This window comes from Chionomys nivalis, chromosome 2, assembly GCF_950005125.1.
Source record: "Chionomys nivalis chromosome 2, mChiNiv1.1, whole genome shotgun sequence".
Lineage (NCBI taxonomy): Eukaryota > Metazoa > Chordata > Mammalia > Rodentia > Cricetidae > Chionomys > Chionomys nivalis.
In genome coordinates, this window is record NC_080087.1 from 15,679,276 (window position 1) to 15,699,957 (window position 20,682).

Below are 20,682 nucleotides of genomic sequence, written 5' to 3' on the forward strand. Positions count from 1 at the left end.
TCTTCTTATGCTAACTCTTACATCTTAATTTAACCCATTTCTATTAATCTGTGTATCACCATGAGGTCATGGCGTACCAGCAAAATTGTAGCACATCTATCTCTAGCAGTGGCTACATGGCTTCTCTCAGACTCCACCCTTCCTTCTCCCAGCATTCAGCCCAACTTCCCTGCCTACCTAAGTTCTGCCCTACTATAGGTCCAAAGCAGTTTCTCTATTTATTAATGGTAATCACAGCACACAGGGGGGACTCCCACATCATACAGAGGGAAATTCCACATCATAGCATTATTAAACTAGTGGTTTGTAGGTACACAATTCTGTTTTTTTCATGAGTTACATACTGAGACAGTGAAAATATAAGTCTAAAAGCTAGCATTTTGCTAGGTATGATGACACATACCTTTAATTGCAGCACTAGGAAGGCAGAGGCAGGTGGATCTCTGTGAGTTTGAGGCCAGCCTGATCTATTAAGAGCTTGTTGCAAAGCTACAGAGAAACCCTGTCTTGAAGAAACAAATCAAAACAAACAAAGAAACAAAAACCCAACCAAAACAAACAAAAAACCCCACCCTACCCCAAACAAACCAAAATATATACGTAAATAAATAAATAATAAAAGTCAAGAAAAAAAAGCTAGTATTTCTTCAACCTTGTTTTAGAAGTTCACATTTTGTTTTCTATATAAGATACTAATGCCTTAAAAAACACCACCAGGAAGCAGCAATTATGACTAAACTGATAAACCATAAGAGATCAGGTCAATAACCATCAAACTCTTCTAATAAATAAAACCTTTGGACATCAGACTTCTAGACATACATACTACCAATCATCAAATATGTTTAAACTATTGAAGAAAAGAAAGCAAACACTTTCCCATTCTTTCTAGGAAGGATGGGGAAGTGTTTGCACTGATTTGACATCAAGGTTCAAAAATTGCAACCAGCAGAGAAATCTACAATCGATGTACAAATAAACTTATGAAAAACGGGTGCAAAAAGTTCTAAACAGAACACTGTCAATCAAGATTTGCAGCATATTATAAGTTGTATAAATCCAGGATATCTGACACCCCCTTCTGGCATCTGTGGGCACATACATGCACACAAAAACAAGTAATAAAACCAATCTATGAAAATAATTAAAATAGGGTTGACAAAATGGCTCAGTAGGTAAAGACACTGGCTGGTCAAGCCTGAGGATCTGAGTTTGATCCCCATGACCTAGGGTGGAGGGAGGGAGAGTGCTAAATCCAGAAAATTGTGCTCAAGTACTGTGACACACCAGATACACACACATGTGCGTGCATACACACACAAGTTAAAAAAATAATTAAAATGATGAATTTCTACACTGTGTCAGTATTACTCTAAAGGAAAATGTGAATCAGAGTAAAAGGAGCAATGGGGGCAGAATTTACATCTGTAATCTGTTTGTTGTGACATATGGCCTTCTCAGCTCTACACTTCACTGCTACAATATACACACCCAAGCCGTGAACTATCTGCATGATAGTCAGTCTCACGGAGGTTATAAAGGTTCACAAACATCTCAACCCATGTTTGTGCAAATGGATGCTCACAAAATCTGTGGTAGCTGGTGAGACCCCGTATTTAAACACCACTGAGATTCCTCACAAATTTCAGGCAGGAAGCAAACACTGTAGTTAGGAATACCTTGATGCTCCTCGTTACACCAGTAGGAGCTGTCACTAATTAGGATTTATTTCATTTGTTATCTGGAGTTTATAATTATGGAATTTGAATTTTTTTGGAAGTATAGCAATATATAATGTTAAATAGTAGCATAAAACGTTAGCACTACATAGTAGGCTTCAGATTGAGAGGAATTAAATGTGGGGAAAAAAAGCCGTTCCGAAGGTTGTTAAATTTTTTAAAGGCAATTTGATTAATGCTTATGGCAATTTAACTTGAAATCCCATTTGTCAAAACTGCAACTGAGCATTCCTTTCTCACCCTTTCAGTGTGCCCAGGTACCTGCTGCTACCTAAGTAGTTTAGCATTTCATTAGTTCCTGCAATGCTAACGTTCAGGGCCAATTGAAAGAAAAATAAAGGCAATGCAATTTAGCTCCCTGGGATCCTAATTTACATAAAATTACATATTTATCACCACTGTTTTTCATCCAATAATTACATAATTTTCTTGAACTTAAATACCTTGCCTTCTTGGACTTTTTTCTAAGAAACTAAAAGTAGCTTATTGAGGGTTTTTTTTTCTTCTTTTAAGTATGTTCAGGCAGAGATTGTTGGAAGGTATTTCCCCTCCCCTGTGGAGAATTCAATAGCATTTGTTAGGGGAAAATATGATTCATGAATAAACCAGTGATTTGGCAAAGCAAGGAAATACCATTAGTTTTTAAAGGCTGGAAGTTCAGTCTTACAGTGTGACGGGGTTATTAAACCTATGCAGGATTGGCGCCCAACTTGGAATGGACTCCGTTGGCAGTAACAATGTTTCAGTAAGAAATAAGGAATACAAGTGTGGTTTTAATAGAACAGCTCCAAGCACAACGATGATTTATTCTTTCCTATGAAAGCTCTCCATGAAGGAAGTATTGTGCTGCTTTTGGAATCATCTAGTATCTTTGAAACTTCTTTTAGTTTTATATTAGTAACTGTTTTTTTCCATACTGTACGATTTACTTAAAAAAAATCTGATGAGTTTGGAAATATGTATGTGTGTGTGAATATATGTATATATATGTGTGTGTGTGTGTAAAATACATATGCTACAATAAAAATCACTATCAATGTATATAGGCAACTCTGAGAACAGTTGGGTGTATTTAATATCCTGATTTTATGATCAAAATGATAAATTTTACAGTTTCTCCTAACTAAAAATAAAAATCTTATTAGGCTTTATGCGCAAATTTTATGGGACTTTTCTTTACAGTATCTTGACACCCACTTCTCTACTTTAAATTTTCAAAAAATACACATTTTTATGATTACTCTGTTCCCCCATCAAAATTCTCTTTAGTGGTTGACACTGTAGCATTCAATCACTCAATGCATGCTCACATTCATTTTTGATAAGTGTGGTTTTCCACTGAGATACATCTGACCTGCCTTGCAGCAACTTTCAAGAACCAAGTTGTTTTCAAGTTGAAGGGTAGATATGATGGCAAAGTGTGTGTGAGGGCTGTGCCAATATCATGAAGATCATGGTTTAGTATTTATGTGGTTACGATAGGGCAGTTTTTAAAAATGTGCTCGATTAGATGAAAATATCCAGGTAATGATACATATACATCTGGGGTTATCTTCTTGGCTTTAGCTTGCCAATCATTTTGTCTCTGATGGACAAGAAAACAATAGTTTAGGGTTAGCCCTAAATGGAACTATTTATTGTTGTTTTCCAGAAACAAATATCAGTCTAATTTCTATAACAGACTGTTATCATATTTTCAAAATCAAACATAAACATTAGTTAAAAAACATTTGAATTCACAAATTTCATCACTCAGTTTTACAGATAGGGAAATTTTAGTAATTCTGTGGCCATTGCATTTTCTGCTTTGTGAAGTAGCACCTCCTCTACTGCCCTAAGTGTCTCACATCAGGTATTTGCGAAGTGCTGGGTATGCGGTAGAAGTCGGGACATCTGATGTCACCTCCTAGAAACACCTGTGCAATGCATCTCCCATCCCAGTGTACATGCCACAATCAGGCATTTCCTTGTGGTCTCTTCCCACTTCTGCGGAAGAAGCTCTCTTCTGTTCACCTTTGCCACTTCAACTTCTTTGTCCCAGTGAGGCAAATATGCATTGTTTTCAGGTGAACAATTCACAACTAAGAACTCTTCTCTCAATGTTAGCTTGTAGTCTATCACCAACAAAGCAGAATTCCACTTGAAGATTTCTTGGGATACCTCCCCTCCCCAATCTGCTTCTAAGTAACAGCATGTGGAATGAAATGGAAGGGGATATGCAAGGAATCCGTACGAGATATGAAGAGGTTCTGTTTTTATACTGTTCATGACTATCTCCATCAGCCATTGAAGAAGAAAGAGAAGAGGAAGAGAGTTGTAGGAAGAAGCAAGAGCGAGGTGGGGATATCTATTAGTCTTATCTTCTGCTTGCCATGCTCAGGCTGCCTGGACCCACACAGGCATGTCTGTGACCTGGAGTTAGCAATGATGGCAGATAACCTGCTCAGAGTCTCAGAATTGCCATTTCAGTAGGGAGGCACAGACACAAAACATGATAAAAAGGTTTACCTTTTTATTTAATTAGGTAGACCCTTTAGCAAAATTCTTGAGTAAACTTGTTACTCTTCTTTCAAATAGATTTTTTAAAGATATACTTGCAGATTTGATCCTTCCAGATTCAACTTGAGTTAGTCACTCTCAGCTTCTACAGACTCTCTCCATGGGTGTCTTTGGACTGTGACGTGTGATGACAAGAAGGCCAATCTTCCACAGATCAGCATCCTCCTTTCAGCTGGAATGCTGAAAATATCTTTCCAAATCAAGCCACAACAACTCCTTTTATAAGAATTTTACTTTCAAAATATTTATTTAATTACTTTTAATTATGTGTGTGCATGCGTGTCTGTGTGTGGGTAGGTGTGTGTGAGTGTAGGAAGACCCACAGAGGCCAAGTACATCAGATATTCTGGAACTGGAGATACAGGTAGGTGAAAGCTACCCAAATGGGTACTGGGAACCCAACTAGGGTCCTCAGAGCAGCAAATGCTCTTAACCACTGAATCCTCTCTCCATCCCCAAGAACTTTGCTTTGTAGAATTCCAAATTTTTAGTCATTAGCTGCTTAGGAGAAGCCCTCTAAACATTGCTCTGTTTTTTTCATTTCTTTTTTTTTTCTTGACAGTGCTAGGAATTAAGGCCTCATAGTTGACTGCCAAGCTTCCTACCACGGAATTGTATACTCAGCCCAGCACTGTTATTTTCAGGAACCAGAAACAGGACACTGAAAAGCAAAGGATTAAAAAATTATTACAGAATTAACATAATAATATCTGGTTAATAATGTATATATATATAGTATACCCACATGTATAATCATTTATAATGAATTATATATATAATTATAATTAATTTATAATATAATATATTATAAATGAATATACATGTGGGTATACTATAACATGAATAAAGAAGAACCAGAAAGCTTAAATATTAAATATAAGGGGACAAAGAAGAACTGAATGCAAGTAAGGGATCGAAGTTATGAAAGTGGAGATTAAGCTAATTGGTCTCCTAGTTCCAGTATTTTCTTTTTCTTTTTTTTGGTCGAGGGATGGATAAGTGCACAAAATACATTTGATAGTAAACTGTAGAATCTAACATAAAACTATACAGCTTCAATTTCAAGTATCAATTCTAACCATAGAAGTTATTTAATTATATAGAGTTTTACAAATTTTTGTTTTAAAATAATAAACTTAAAACATTAAAATAAATCAGTGCATTGAAACAGTTCAGCTGTCTTACATCCCTTGGCCCGCTGGGTTTTAAATACAAGACTGGAAATGTAAGAAAGGCAGTCTCTGTCCTTTAGAAACTTGTTTTCACCAAGTAGGAAATTTCTGTGGTGTGTGTGTGTACATACACACACAGGCATTAAATGTAATTATAGAAAAAAGTCATGGATCTTTGGTATGGGATATCCTGTTTATGTGTTGCTTTTATTGGTTAATTAATAAAGAAACTGCATTCGCCTGTGATAGAGAAGAATAGAGCTAGGTGGAGAAAACTAAACTGAATACTGGGAAAAAGAAGGCGGAGTCGGAGAGATGCCATGTTGGTGTGGGAGAATGGTTTGTATTCTGTCTGTATTATTTTAAATAAATGCTGATTGGTCAGTAGCCAGGCAGGAAGTATAGGAGGGACAACCAGACAGGAAGTAGAGGTGGGTCAATGAGAACAGGAGTATTCTGGGAAGAAGAAAACTCTTTATGCAGTTGTGAGCCCGCCACAGAAGAAGCAAGATGTGACTGCCCCGCTGAAATAGGTACTGAGCTATGTGGCTAACATAGACAAGAATAATGGGCTAATGTATATTATAAGAGCTAATACGAAGCCTGAACTAATGGGCCAATCAGTTTATAGTTAATGTAGACCTCTGTGTGATTTCTTTGGGACTTAACGACTGTGGGAACCAGGCAGGACAGAAAACTCTGTCAACACCATGTAGCCACCAGAGGGGAAAGGTGCAAGCTACCAGCTGGATCCTTGCTGGCAGGCCACAAGCCACATGGTAAAATATCAAATAATGGAAATGGGTTAATTCTAGGTGTAAGAACTAGTTAGCAATATGTTCAAGCTATTGGCCAAGTGGTGATTTAAATAATATAGTTTCTGAGTGATTATTTCAGGAGTCTGGGCAGTTGGGAAATGAACAAGCAGCCTCTAATAACAGATCTTGCTGAATAATAGATCTACAAAGCTGAGCCCAGCACAGTGACTGTCTCCTCATTGTTTATTGACATGAGTATTAGCTTTGCTGTTCACAGATATGAAATGTTGGCAGCAGGAAAGTGTAGAAGTGTTTTCAGATCAAAGTTGAGCTTTGGCATGTAAAAGCCCACAAATAATTAATGGATTCTATTTTCCCAAGCTGAAAGGAAACGCAGGCTCAGATAACTAGACCTAGTTAGCCTAAGATAAAAGGTTAAGTGACAATGTCACAGGGTGATAGAAAGAAGCCCTGCAGATACAGACTTGTACGGGGTCAGATTGCCCACATCCTCCATTCCTGACTTCTGTGAAGCAGGGTCTACCAGGAACAGAATAGTCACCAGTAAGTTATTACTTAAGGAATATTCTGGGAAGACAGAAACGAAGAGAATACACCAGGCGCACATCCAAGTGAGCCCTCACCAGCTGGCTCACAATCCGTCCTCAACGCAGTAGAATGTAGTACTTTTAAAGATGGAAAAGTTAAGTGTCATACATAATTTTGCTCAAATATTAGTTCCATCAATTTTTTTTGCCAGACAGATTTGAACCTAATAAATTTGTCACCTGTGAAGGTTGGGAAATGTTACTATTTTCCTTAAACTCTTGATATAAGTCTGGGACTGTTTAAAGCAGTAGAGTAATTTAGGATGGCTAGTAGAAATCTAGGGTATAGTAGTGTTCAGAAAATTCAAATAATGGAGGCAGTGATGATGATGATGATGATGATGGTGTACCCAATGGATTTAGTTTCAATATTGTATATACTTTTCTGGAGGACAGATTTCTAGGGAGCACATGCTCTCTCTTGTTCATTTTTATCTTTCTGGACTTGTATTTATCATTGCTTTATATTCACTAAAGTACTGCTTTTTATTGTCCCAACATGGCTTCTAGATGTTGATCATGTGTATTAAAGATACTATGTATACTGACCCATGATTGCTTTAAAATCACAACTCTTTCCAAAGGGTTACTTTGAGCAACTATCCTTCTAAAATGTTTTAAGCCTTTGGTTCTATGACTTTGCCTATTCCAGCTAGAATGTTAATTAATACATTGTATGTTGTGTGTCAACCTAGAATCTAAAAACTGTGTGGAGGTAAAAATGTAGCAGATGCACTGGGGCACATTGGATTTGTCATTGTTTCAGAGTCAGAGTTTTTAATATATTTATTGACAGGGTTTCTCTGTAGCTTTCGAGCCTGTCCCGGAACTAGCTCTTGTAAACCAGGCTGGTCTCAACTCACAGAGATCTGCCTGCCTTTGCCTCTCAAGTGCTGGGATTAAAGGCATACACTACCACCATTCAGCCAGAGCTTTTAATTTTAATATCTTAGAAGACATGTTCTTATGTCAAACACATTTTGAAGGTGTTTGAATGCAAAGGCATGCAGAGGGTATGTTCATTCTTTGCTTCATGCGCTATGATTTGCTGAGAGAATGGTGCTGGTGAAATGATTCATCTTCTTCCTAAGACTGCACTTTGGAGGAAAGGAAGGATGCCATCTAATTCGGCCACTCCAAGTTAAATCTGGTACATCAAAGAGAGTGCTTTGTTCATAGTTAGTGCTCAACAAACATAATGACTATGTTTAATCTTCTTTAACATCACTCTGTGCATTAATTGCATTTCTGTGGCTATAATAAAATTCCATAACCAAGGCAACTTATAGAAGGAAGCATTTACTGGGGGGGCTTATGGTTCCAGAGGGACAATTGTGGGGAAGTAGCAGGCATAGAAGCTGGAGCACACTGCTGAGAGCTCATCAAACATGTACCAGGAAGAGAAAGAGAGAGACAGAGAGACAGACAGAGAATGGAATGGTTCAAAGAAACCCTCAGTGACATGGCTCCTTCAGTAAGACCGAACCTTTTAAACTTACCTGGAGAGTGCTATCAAGTAGGGACAAAGTATTCAAACATCTGAGGCTGTGGGAGGCAGTCTTATTTAAACCACCACAGTCTGGTCAACAATTTCTACCTGGTGTGGCCTCATGCACTAGTAATGCCAGTACTGGGAAAGGGTGGCAGGAAAATCAGGAGTTCAAGGTCATCCTTGAATTACAAAGAGAATTTGAAGCCAGTCTTGGCTACAAACCCTTAAGCCCAACACCATTTTCTTCCCTAATTATAGTTACATTATGTGAGAACTCCATTATTCAATATAATGAAGACTTTAAAGCCCTCACAATTTTAAGGCACCAACTTTAATCCTTAGATATATGTTTTATTTTACAAAGGGGTTAATTTTAGCTTCTTTTTTCATTAGAAGAAAAAATATCTTAGAAGGGTCTTTATTAGTGTCATCTGCTTTTAGTAGTCATTTATTTTAGCAACCGTAGCTCATCATAGGAAGCAAACTCTCATTTAATTTCACTCAATCCATGTGCTTTCCTTTTCAGAGCTGATGGGGGATGAATGAGAATGAAACGACGTCAGTAATAATTCTTCTTTATTCTTCTTGGCAAGCACAACCAGGTGCGGATGTTCAGGTTTTACTGCTGGCAACATTTTTCAATTAACATTTAATCTTCCCCCACAGAAAGTTCAACCTCACACTGGCATGGAACCCAGCATTTCAGTGGAAGAATGTTGAGAAACAAAGCCATCCCTTCCATCGCTCTGCTGTTCCTCACTGTCTTCATTCTGAGAGGGCACAGTGTGCCCCAAGAGCATTATTCCCTACCACATTTAGGACTTACTTTATTTATAGGGGTTGCTGTCTTGATTTTGGCAGTTGATAGACACAGTTTTCAAGTCTTAGAATAATACATTATCCAGGCATTTGGAATAAACAGACAGGCAGAGACACAGAACTTCCACTACCTCATAGAAACAAGTTGACAGATGTTTCTGTCCTGCCAGGTCCCACAGCCACTGAGTTCTAAAGAAATCACAGAGATCTACATTAATTATAAACTTATTGGCCTAGTATATTGGCTTCTTCTTAACTCTTATAACTTATATTAGTCTATAATTCTTGTCTGTGTTAGCCACATGGCTTGGTACCTTTTTCAGTGAGGTAATCACATCTTGCTTACTCTGTATCTGGCTTTGTCTCTTTCCAAGTGACAACTGCAAACTGAAACTTCCCATCCCCAGAATTCTCATTACCCTGCCTCTCCTTCTTTTTGTTTGTTTGTCTAAGAAAAATAGGGGAAGTGCTGTGGGACAATGGTCTGTACCTTGCCACTTGTATTGTAAATAAGTGCTGATTGGCCAGTAGCCAAGCAGGAAGTATGGGGGGGGGGCAACCAGGCAGGAAGTAGAGGCAGGGCAAGGAGAACAGGAGAATCCTGGGAACAAGAAAGAGTCAGTCTTCAGTTGTTGCCCAGAAAGAGAGAAACAGAGCAAGCAAGATGTTACTGCCTTGCCAAAAGGGTACCAAGCTACGAGGCTAAGACAGACAAGAATTATGGGCTAACTAGGCCAGTTAGTTTGTAATTAATATAGACCTCTGTGTGAGGTTTCTGGGACTGAACAGTTGTGGGACCAGCCAGAACAGAAACCCTAGTCAACAGAAACACTCCGTCTTTTGACCTATTTGCCTTTGATTAGAGAATCAGACTCAACAAAAGTCAGGGTGACTCTTCATTGGGATGAAGTTTGAAGTGCCTAAATTTCCATGTGCAGAGTTATAGGTCTAAGTAATTTCTTTTGACTCAGATGAACAAGTCTTGGGTAAATAAGGGTTTCCTCCTATGTTTTTGTAGTAGCCCACATGTAACTCAGTTTCCATCTGGAGTCATTTCTGACTTAAAGAAGTCATTTGAGTTCAAACTTGCCTGCTCTTCTTTTTCTTATAACCTATAATGAGAGACTTCTGATTTAGCCTGTGAGAAAAGAACACTCCATCTAGTAGATAGTATACTGCTGACACAAACCTCAGGGACATCAAACACATGTTGGAGAGGAGGCTACTCACTCAAGGACAGGAATGGTCTTGTAGTTGGATATTGACTGACTGATCGTGCTGTGCTTTGTTCTTATTTTGTATACAAGCAAGTTCTGAAATAAACTCTGGGCTATTTGGCTGCTTCAGCATGACCAGACATACCTCCTGATTCTACCCTGTCTTCTGTTTCTTCTGACTTTTCTTTGGCCTTGAGGATCCCCTATCCAGGAACCCTAACTGACCTTGTGGGAGCAGGCTCCTGCATGTTGTCATGACTCATCTTTCAGTGCCATACAAACTGAAAAGTGAAATACTTAAATATCAAATTATCTAATCTTGGTTTGATATTTTTGGAGACAGTTTCTCAGTCAGGCCTGGAACTCATCATGCAGCCCAAGCTGGTATTAAATTCATGACAAATTTTGTCCAAAAATTTGGTTTTTATTTCCCCACCCCCTTTGAATTGATTAGGCAATATGAAGAGATGGAACCAAATGCATAATCTACCTGCAGAATTTCTTCACTTCAGCAAGGTGGGTTTGGGGTGACCCAATGCCTTGAGGAAGAGTTAATAGGAAGGACAAGAAGATTGATCATAGTGATACTCATGTAGTACTTTGCTTCATTTCTATAGGCCAAAATGGAAATCTACAGCTGAAAACATTTTAATGATTAAAAACTGTGTTCTAGTGCAAGAAAAGGGCTCTGGATGCATGTCACTGTGCTAATCATGATGCCTGTGTCCTGTGGGGTTGGAGGATGAAGAAGTTCAGAAGCAATCAACAAGTCTTTTTACTCTTGCAGAGCACTTCAGAGGAAGCAAAGATTTTTACTATAGAATCTAGTTTCGGTCTGAAATTCATATGAGATTGAATATGGTTAGTCTTCTTCACAAAACACTAATAAGATTCCCGTAGCTTGGGTAGGTAGCTGGCATAAACATTCAACAATGGGCAGAGGTTCAGGCACATCTTTTTGGTACAGGGTTAGCATTCCAACTACTACATCTATTCTGAAGAGAACTGCTGGGTCTTATTTAAGGAAAAATTTACAGCCTCTTGGGCTTTAACTCTCCTGGATTTAATTTACTGATTACATTATACACAGCCTCCTAGAGGTCCTTAAAATAGGACTCAGTTTCTTATTCACAAGACCAGCAAGGTGGACCAGACTGGAGCAGTAGGAGCTTGGATGCACCTTAGAAGCATGGAAGAGCTTTAACATGCCAATTCCCAGACCAGTTCTCAGAGACTGTAAATTAATTAGCCCTCTATGGGCAGTGCCTCTCCTCATCTTCCTCCCTACTCTTTCTTCCCCCCTCTTTCTCATTCTTCTTTTCCTCCTCTTCTAAGTTCTTTCAAAAAAGAACTTCTTAGATAATGTTAACTTGTTTTGTAAATTTTTAATTAATTTTTATTGAGCTTTACATTTTTATCTGCTGTCCTCCCTGTCTTTCTTCCCCCTTATACCCTCTCCCACAGTCCCCATGCTCCCAATTTACTCAGGAGATCTTGTCTTTTTTTTAATTCCCATGTAGATTAGATCCATGTATGTTTCTCTTATTGTCCCTAAAGGGTCCTCATTATTGTCTAGGTTCTCTGGGATTATGAATTGTAGGCTGGTTTTCTTTGCCATATGTTTAAAATCCACTTATGAGTGACTATATTTGATGTTTGTCTTTCTGAATCTGAGTTACCTCACTCAGTATGATGTTTCCTAGATCCATCCATTTGCCTGCAAATTTCAAGATGCCATTATTTTTTTTTCTACTGTGTAGTACTCCATTGTATAAATGTACGACATTTTTCTTATCCATTCTTCAGTCAAGGGGCATTTAAGGTTGTTTCCGTGTTCAGGCTATGACTAACAATGCTGCTGTGAACATAATTGAACACATGTCCTTGTGGTATGATTGAGCATCCTGTGGGTACTAAGTGAGAACTAGATCTAAGTTCTAGCAAGGAATCCAGTCTATATGAAAAGAATTTTACAAATTGATTTTCTTTTTAACTAACCATGGAAATCATACTCATTGCACAAAGCCCTTATGGCATCTTTAAACACATGGGAGAAACTTTTAACTCTTCCAGAACAATGGGTCTCACTCCTAGTAACAAATTAACAAAAAGTTTCTCCCATGTGCTTAAAGATGTCATAAGGCTTTGTGCAATGAGTATGATGTTCCGTGGTTAGTTAAAAAAGAAAACCACTTTTTAAAAAATTCTTTTTATGTAGACTGGATTCCTTGCCAGAACTTAGATCTAGTTAGAAGATTTGAGAATTTGTTTTTCTTGGACTCTATGTTGCCAGTTATAACTCTACCGAAACTTAGCTCTCTGTGCAGATTTTAGCCGGGTGGTCATTTGTCAAAGCTAAAGACCTGTGGTATCCACAAGGAGGTGTCCACTGGGAGCAACTGATCCAAAGATCAATCATTTAGATGTGGATAGATGGAACTGCATCAAGTCATGGACTCAGGAAGAAAGAGGATTTCAAACAATGCATACAAAACCATGGACGGAAGTCAGGTATCTCCCCCAGCCTCAGAACACCCAGGCCTCCTGTAGTGATCTCTCTTCACCAGCTGGACAGGCTGAAATAAAGGGAGTGGCAGCGTTCTGAACAACTCTTGAGAACTATAGTTATCAAATGTTTTAAAATACAACTGTGTTACATAAGTCAGAAAGACAATAAATCAGCTTTTGTGTTTCAGACGTCTTAAACATGTTGATACACTCATGGACCTCACTCTTCCCCGAGCATCTAAAAGTAGTTATTGGTTTATGAGGGAGAGGGAGACATTTCCTTCATTAGCAGCCACTTAAATACTGCCAATGCTCGTGTAAGCAACATAAATGAAATCAATGCATCATTATAAAACAAACATGAAAGTGGTGCTAGGTAGGAAGAAAGTGATCAGTGAGTGGGAGAAAGGAACAGAGGAGGGAAAGGGGCATATGATTGACATGCATTATGAAAAATGTCATATTGAAGTCCATTGTATGTATGAACAACATATATATATATATATATATATATAATTGTGGGGGAGCAGGGCTCAAATATTCATCTATCATGAAATAAATTAATTAAAAAAACCCGGGTGACACCTAAAAGCTGTAAATCATCATCTAGATGTGTGTGGTGGGTTTAGTAAGGCTGCATTGCAGACATACATGTCATTGAGAATAGATTTCATATGTCGTAAAAAGTTAATATGAATTCACACATGACAATTTCAGTTATTCTCAAAAACCTCCAAGTGATTGGAGGTGAAAACGCTGTGCAAAAGCCTAGAAAATTTCTTGGAATCAAAAGAGCACAAAGGATATTTGAGAAAGGGAAACCTTTAGAAACCCTCTTAGCATTCACCCTTAATCACTAACTAAGGGTGGTCAGGGATGTTGGTAATCATTTGGACCAATGAAGAGATGAAAGAGAGAACATCATGTGTAGCTACTACTAGAACCCAACATCAGCATCAGTTCAGGAAAGGAACTGTCTGTCGCAACTGTGCTGTGTGTTTAGTTACCTATTACTATTGTTACTTTATGAGCTTGAAAATTACGTTATTTCAACAAAATTCTTTGTATCAATTATGAATATGGCAACTGCATGAATATAAAATTTTATACCTCTTTACCAGCCTTTGACTAATGAAGTCTTATGGACCAAATTTATCCAACCACTTCTTTTTATGATTTACTAGCAAAGCATGATTTTGTGTTAAGTGGTTGAAAAAAAAATCAAAAGAAAAATATTTTTATGCAGATATATCCTCCAATATGGAAGTCCAAACTTCAGTGTGCATATAAGTTTTATTGAGAGAGAATTGTTTCTATGTATTTGCATGATGTCTATGGTTTCTTCTAAGCTATTATCACAGAACTCAGTCATTAGAACAGGAATTATTTGCTCATAGAAACAAAGCATTTACTTTCTAGCCTTTTGTAAAAAATGCTGGGTAATGTGGCTATCTACTCTTCATCCTCGTGTGTGTATCTGAGTGCTCCAAAGTGAGGTGAACCATACTTGGAGTAGTTTAAATTCAAATTTTACTTTATATAATGATGTATTTAGAGAATTAACATAACTTTCCAGATTGAATCTGTAACTGGTTATCCATTCCTACTGTTTTCAGTGTTGGAGAGAACACACAGATTTACAGACCTACAGTCATTAAATTGAAGCAGAACCCTGATAAATGAACCATTAAAAACTAGAATAAATATTTTGTTGCTTAAAATGACTTCTAAAATTTACTAAATGTAGATATCAAATCATTGTGATAGTGTAGCTATAGGCCAGCTACTATTTATTAGGTAATTGACCTCTTTATTTTAGAGCTGCTTAGGAAATGAGGGGTAAGAATTCAGACAATGGAACTGAATCCTAAATTAATCCTGAATCCAGACATTCTATATTTCCATTACACAATTCTAATCTTACTGAACACACCGTCTTTATAAATATATGGAAATCCATTTAATTTTGACAGTTTTACTCCGATATACAAAATGAAAAATGCCACGTCTGTTTTTGAGTGTGTGTGGGTATTCACCTTGTTTTCACACTCTTCTGTTTGATGGCAATGTACGGGCAAGCATGGGACTCATCTGTGTGGGGTGAACTTGCTGCTGTGTGCAGTGCACCGCTGAAAATCTTGGTTTTCTTATTTGAGTCAGAGCATCCTGCATCTGTAGACTTAAGCAACTGCCCTTCAAAAGTGTTTGGGAGATTTTGTACTGTACCCAGCCTGTGCAGGCTTCTTTTCTTGTTGTTATTCCCTGAAAAGGGCAGTATGCCCTCAATTTGCACAGCATTTCCATTATATTAAGATTATAAGCAAGCAAGATATGATTTAAAAATTCATAGTTGAAGGCAAATAATGGACCATTTAATATGAAGGCTTGGGCTTGGTATGTACAGGAGTCCTAGGGCCAAATCCCCTCTGGATGCCAAGAGTTGATTGACACTATTTCCTCGAAGATTGCTATGTCTGCTGTCGATCCTTATTCCAGAAGGAAGCTGTAGAGGAGACCTAACTGATATTAGTTGGCCTTACAAAATGTACTTGTGGGCTTTTGTATCCATTTGAGAGCTTGTGTGGGTTTGGAGAGAACTGTGGATTACTTGAAGAGCCCTGTTTGTAAATTGCCAGGTGACTCCAAGGGAAGTGTTGTTCTGCCTCTGGGCTCTCCTACTGTGAGCCAGTGTCCCTTCTGAAGATGAGGTTTTGCCTCATTTGTTTCTTTGTAGGTTTTGGTTATGATTCTGAAGTAGGCTAGCTAGGAATAGGGAAAAGAGAGGCAAACTACATGGTGACTGGAGGTAACAACCACAGAGCTGTGTGATACAGCTGAGTATGTTGCCATTGTTCAAACCAAGACTCTCCAGACTGGGACCAACACAACTGGCCAAGTCGCCCCCCCGAACTGTTCTATCTATCTTCAGTATGGTACCTTATTGCTAGCCTTCCAGAACTGGATGTTCCCATCATGCATCTGATGCGATGACACACCCCAAGCTCCATTTAAGGAGATAAAAGTGTATTAAACCCTATTCCAGGAAAACCCCACCTCTTTCCTGGAATTCCTCACCTTATTTCATGAATAACCCTCCCTTCTATAAATGTTTGTCTATAAGACCAAATGGTCCAAAATGCCTGGTGCTGCTACATTCTCCTAAGAAGTCTTCATTTTCTCTTAGGGGCTTACTTTTGCTCTGTAAGGGGATTTCCTCCCTATTTTAATTTTTTTGTCCTCCCCTCTGTGAATTACTTCTCTGATCAGGAAGTGGGAAGCACTAGACAGAGGTACCACTTTGGTCTCTGAAACCTTCCTTGTCATCACTGGCTACAGAAACTTTGCTCTTTAAAATGTCCTTGTGTACAGTGATAAAATGCTGTCTAGAACCCCAAACACAGGAAAACTGTTAAGTGCCTTATATAGAAAGTATATATGTTAGATTCTGTATAAAATAAACATAACTTCACACATGCACAATGGGCTGTGAGTTCAGTGGAAATCTATCTGTAATATGTATTCAACAGGGAATCCTTAAAGAGAAACACATGTGGAACAGGTTTATGTATTGATTTGTTGGATAATGTTTTTCAACCAGAGTCCTATAGCCACACTATGGTAGTCATGGAGACTTTGCAGAGCGTACCATGATGAACGATGAGAGCCACTGTACTCATTTCTTTTTACTTTTTTATTCCCATGGTGACAGTCTCATTCTGGTCGCAATTCAAAGCTGATGGAACAGTGTGTATTTATACACATAAATGCACATCTCTGTGTGTATTTATACACATATATGCACTCTCTGTGTGTATTTATATACATATATGCACATCTCTGTGTGTATTTGAGCTGTGGATTGCTGGTATCTATCTACAATACTGATTCTGCCTTGGAGAAAATTGTGTGTGTGTGTGTGCACGCGTGTGCACGTGCGTGCGTGCATGCGTATGAATGTGTTTGTATGAATAAAGCAGTTCCCCCATTTTAAAACCAAAAGTCTTCCTAGGTGATGTTACCTATGATATTTCTATGAAGTCATGTTTGTATTTCACATCTTTGATCTAGAACAGAGCCCTCTTTTATTTCTTACATTCCTTAGAACAGAACTTTCTGAGAATCTTACTTAAGGTTTGTTCATCTAAGGTGTTGTGGAAGCAATAAGGAGGACAGTCCTGAGAAAAGAGAAATTAATCATATCTTCGGGGATACAATTATTTTCGTTGCTGTTTTTGTTATAGTTATTTATGATTCACCCAATAGCCTCAGCTATTCTCAAAGATGCTACATTCATCTCTCTGGCAGTTCTATCTATTCGGCTACCCAGTCACATTTGTTGCTTCAAGCAGGAAGATGTTAGTGAGCTGCTCTCGTTCCTTCATGGACTGTACTTGTTTTTTTTTTTTTTTTGTAAAAGAGTGACAAAGTCCCTGAGATTAGATGGGGCACTACAACCTCCAGACATCCAATTGAATATGCTCAGCTACCTAGGCACAGTCTCTTCAACCCACATACGCTTCTCTAGAACCTTATCTGTCATCAAACTGCCTATTTTTCTGTTTTACATTCTTATTCCCGGAAGGTTATCTGCCAATAAAATTAAGCCCCTGTTCTGCCACAGGTGGGTGTTTGGGTTGACCTTTCAAATGGAACTACTTTTGTCAGAACTTTCAGTACAGAGAAGAAAGCATAATGCCGTGTTCTCAGTGAAAGACAGTGTCACCGTGTGTCTCCAAGTGAACGAGGGCAAGGTGAAGCCTTTGAAAGGAATCCACCCAGCCAGCAACCTCTTCAGCACTGGGAAAAGACCAAACTGTCAGCCTCAAGTAGTTCCTGTGAAATTAGCTCTTTTTATAGAAAATAGAAACCAGAGGGAATAAAAACGATGAAGACTCTGGGCTAATAAGGAGAAAGGACTCTTGAATGATTTGGCAATTGTTTCACACTTTTTAAACCCAAGTGCCTACCCATAAATTGGGGGAATTTTGTTATTTCAGTATTACTACTGTAAACCAAGCTTTGTCTGTTGATCTAGCATCAGAATTAACTAAAATAATCAATTTCTATCCTGATAAACAGAAAATTACATAAGCTAAGTGACATCTAGGGGTGTTGAACTAATGAATATCTTTTCTTGGGTAAACAATTGATTTTATTTGTATTGGTTCACTTATCTAGCATAGATAACCCCCAGCCCATTCAGCTCTTTCATTTTATGATTCTGTGATTCTTTTTTTTTTTGTCCCTCTAGGAACAGTGAGCAATGTATTTTCCTTACTGAAAGTCATCTTTAAATTGCAGCCTTAACTGTGGGATGAGACTGAATTTTAATCTCTCATTCAAATCTCTGTTCTGAATTACAGAATGTAAATGTTTTAAAGCATAAATTCTCGTATTGATTTCCTTCATGTATTTTTCCTTCTGCTATTAGCCTTCCTCTCAATAGATGGTGCTCTTTTCTCAGAGACATGTTCCTTACCCAAAGATCAGAGAAATCAGTTTTACTTTAAACAATCATTAATTAAAGAAATCAGACAAGCAATTTGCAGTACCTCGGGAACAAGAGCATAATGAGGGAAATGATACTTCAATGACTTGAGCGCTCTGTTGAAGCCTGTGACATGTGTGTTGACGAGGTGAAGCAAATGCTGTAACTAAACATGAAAATGCCATGCTCATGATGCCACATAAGAAGGACTGAAATCAGGAGCCATTTTAAAGTACTGGGATATCCATCTACTTTAGCAAAAGTGGATAGATTAGTATTCCACATTCACAGGTAGGATTTGAGCATGCAACTCAATGCCAACACACCCAACATCACTCTCAGTGCTGAGACCTTGCTCAGTCTTTGGCAAATTCTTTTAGAAGACCCCGAACAACAGAAAGCAGACCTCAAACTCTTTGGAAGTAAGATTGAGACACTTTCCTCTCCAAACCATCCTGAACAATTGCCAGTAGTACAAAATGTTGCTGCTTTTATTATACTAATTGACTCCCAGGTTTGCAAGTCCTGAAAAAATAGTTGTGCCCTGTAGATGCCCTGAGCTACCCAACAATTCCAGATGGTACTCAGGACTCCCTGAGCAGATCTGCAGGGAAAAAGTGCAAACTGGGCTAAAGATCACAACAGCATGCTTGCTATATCCAAGCCGCCTTGCCCTGGGGAGTTGCCAGGAAAACTCCCTCCACCTGGGCTGGGGCAGCCTCAGGCTGGAAGAAGAGTAAGATAAGGACTCCCTGAACACCAGAGAATGGGTGGGGCTGTGGTCCAGCCTAAACCTGCAGGTCTAAGAAAGTTAGCAAGTTCCTTCATCTCTTTAACCTACTGAGATGCCTCTGCCTTTCACTTAGGGAAAGCTAACTAGATTTTTTTCCACAACTCACTGTTCATATAACTCATGCAGAGGGATGATTGACTCTAAGACATGCTTCAAGAAGAAGCTTAGAAGAAGATGGGGATCTAAGATGGAGCACTTCCCTTCCCCAGACAATATCTTAAAAGCTTTGCCCAAAGGAACTTCTTGGTTTTGGAATTTTGAACACTGCTTTATCAGGGGAGTGAGAAAAACCCAGAAAAGTAAAATTTCATACACAAACAGCAAGTGCTCTATTCAAGTCACCCCTTCTTGGCACCCTGTTTGCTTCTCTTCTGTCACTCACAGACTTTGTCTCCTTCACCCCTGGTGGAGCTAAGGCTCAGGGCATCACTTACCTGACAATCACATACATGACCAGGAAGTTTCCGAAGAGGCCCACTACGCACACGATAGAGTAGAGGGCCATGATGGTTATAGCTGTGACCATGGAAGGACTGCCAGGCGAAGAACACAGGCTGTCGCTCCCGCCAAGCCCGGTGCGGTTCAGACCACATGGGTCGGACTGGTTGCCATCTACATGGGACAAGTTGAGCCAGGAGGCAGGTGCTGGGGAGCAACTCCCTGGAGCCAAAGGGTCAGAACAGTCGCTGGTGTTCCCAGAGCCGACGCGGCTGTCCATGGTGCTGAAGGCCTGCTGCGGACTCGATGCGGGCAGTAACTGAGAGAACCAAGACTTTTTGGGTTTCACGGTCCCCAGCCTCTTCCTCTCGCAGCTGCCTCAGCTCCGTCAGTTTCTTACACAGACCAGCCCTTGCGGAACCAGAGAAGAGCGTCAGCCAGAAGGGAACGGCTGAGCGTCTGATATTCTCCTCTACTTACGTCCCCCTCCCACCTTAGAAATACAGGGAGCCCTGTCCTTAGCATCCCAAAGCACTGTTCACTGTGTGGAAGGGAGGGAGCGCGCTGTGAGGGATCCAGAGGCTGGAGAGGAGGGAGGAGAGAGAAGGGGTGGATTTTGCGCAAAGCAACTCTGAGAGTCAGTCTCCCCTGTCTTCATGCGCTTCCGAGCAAAACCAGTGTGAAGTGGGATAGGAAGGGGCAGAAACAGGGACGTCACAGAGAAGGGTAAGAAGAGAGGCAGTTAAGTTTCTTTGCAACGAGGATGCATAAGGTAGGGGATTCATATGCCTTTTTCCCAACATTTTCTTTTCCTTTTCTAATCAGCCAGAAAAGTCACTGATCTGTTATAATCTCAGCGACCCCTAGACCCCAGTATTCTTCCCACTCAACTCCCCAATGCAATTATTTGGGGATGGAGACCAACTATTGCTGTTCTTCTTTACTTAGATCCCCATATCCGAAGCGAACATATAACTCCAGTGTCTCGCATTTTCAGCCCCACAAAGCTATTTAAAACAACAATGGTCTCTCATTGATAAAGAGAAACTTGGTGAAGCAAGCCCGTTTCTTGTGCTCCTATACCCTCAATT

General features: G+C 39.2%; 1 protein-coding gene across 3 annotated transcripts in view; it reads right to left on the reverse strand.

Annotated features, from left to right (window-relative positions):
* The window catches only part of Oprm1 (opioid receptor mu 1), a 59,762-nt gene extending 39,779 nt beyond the window's left edge, over positions 1 to 19,983 (reverse strand). For all 3 annotated transcript variants that reach the window (XM_057761643.1, XM_057761646.1, XM_057761644.1), the window contains exon 1: positions 19,588 to 19,983. In XM_057761643.1, the coding sequence (XP_057617626.1) occupies positions 19,588 to 19,871 (284 nt within the window). In that variant the 5' untranslated portion in view covers positions 19,872 to 19,983. The remainder of the gene's footprint in view (positions 1 to 19,587) is intronic.
* Between the last annotated feature and the right edge of the window lie 699 nt (positions 19,984 to 20,682).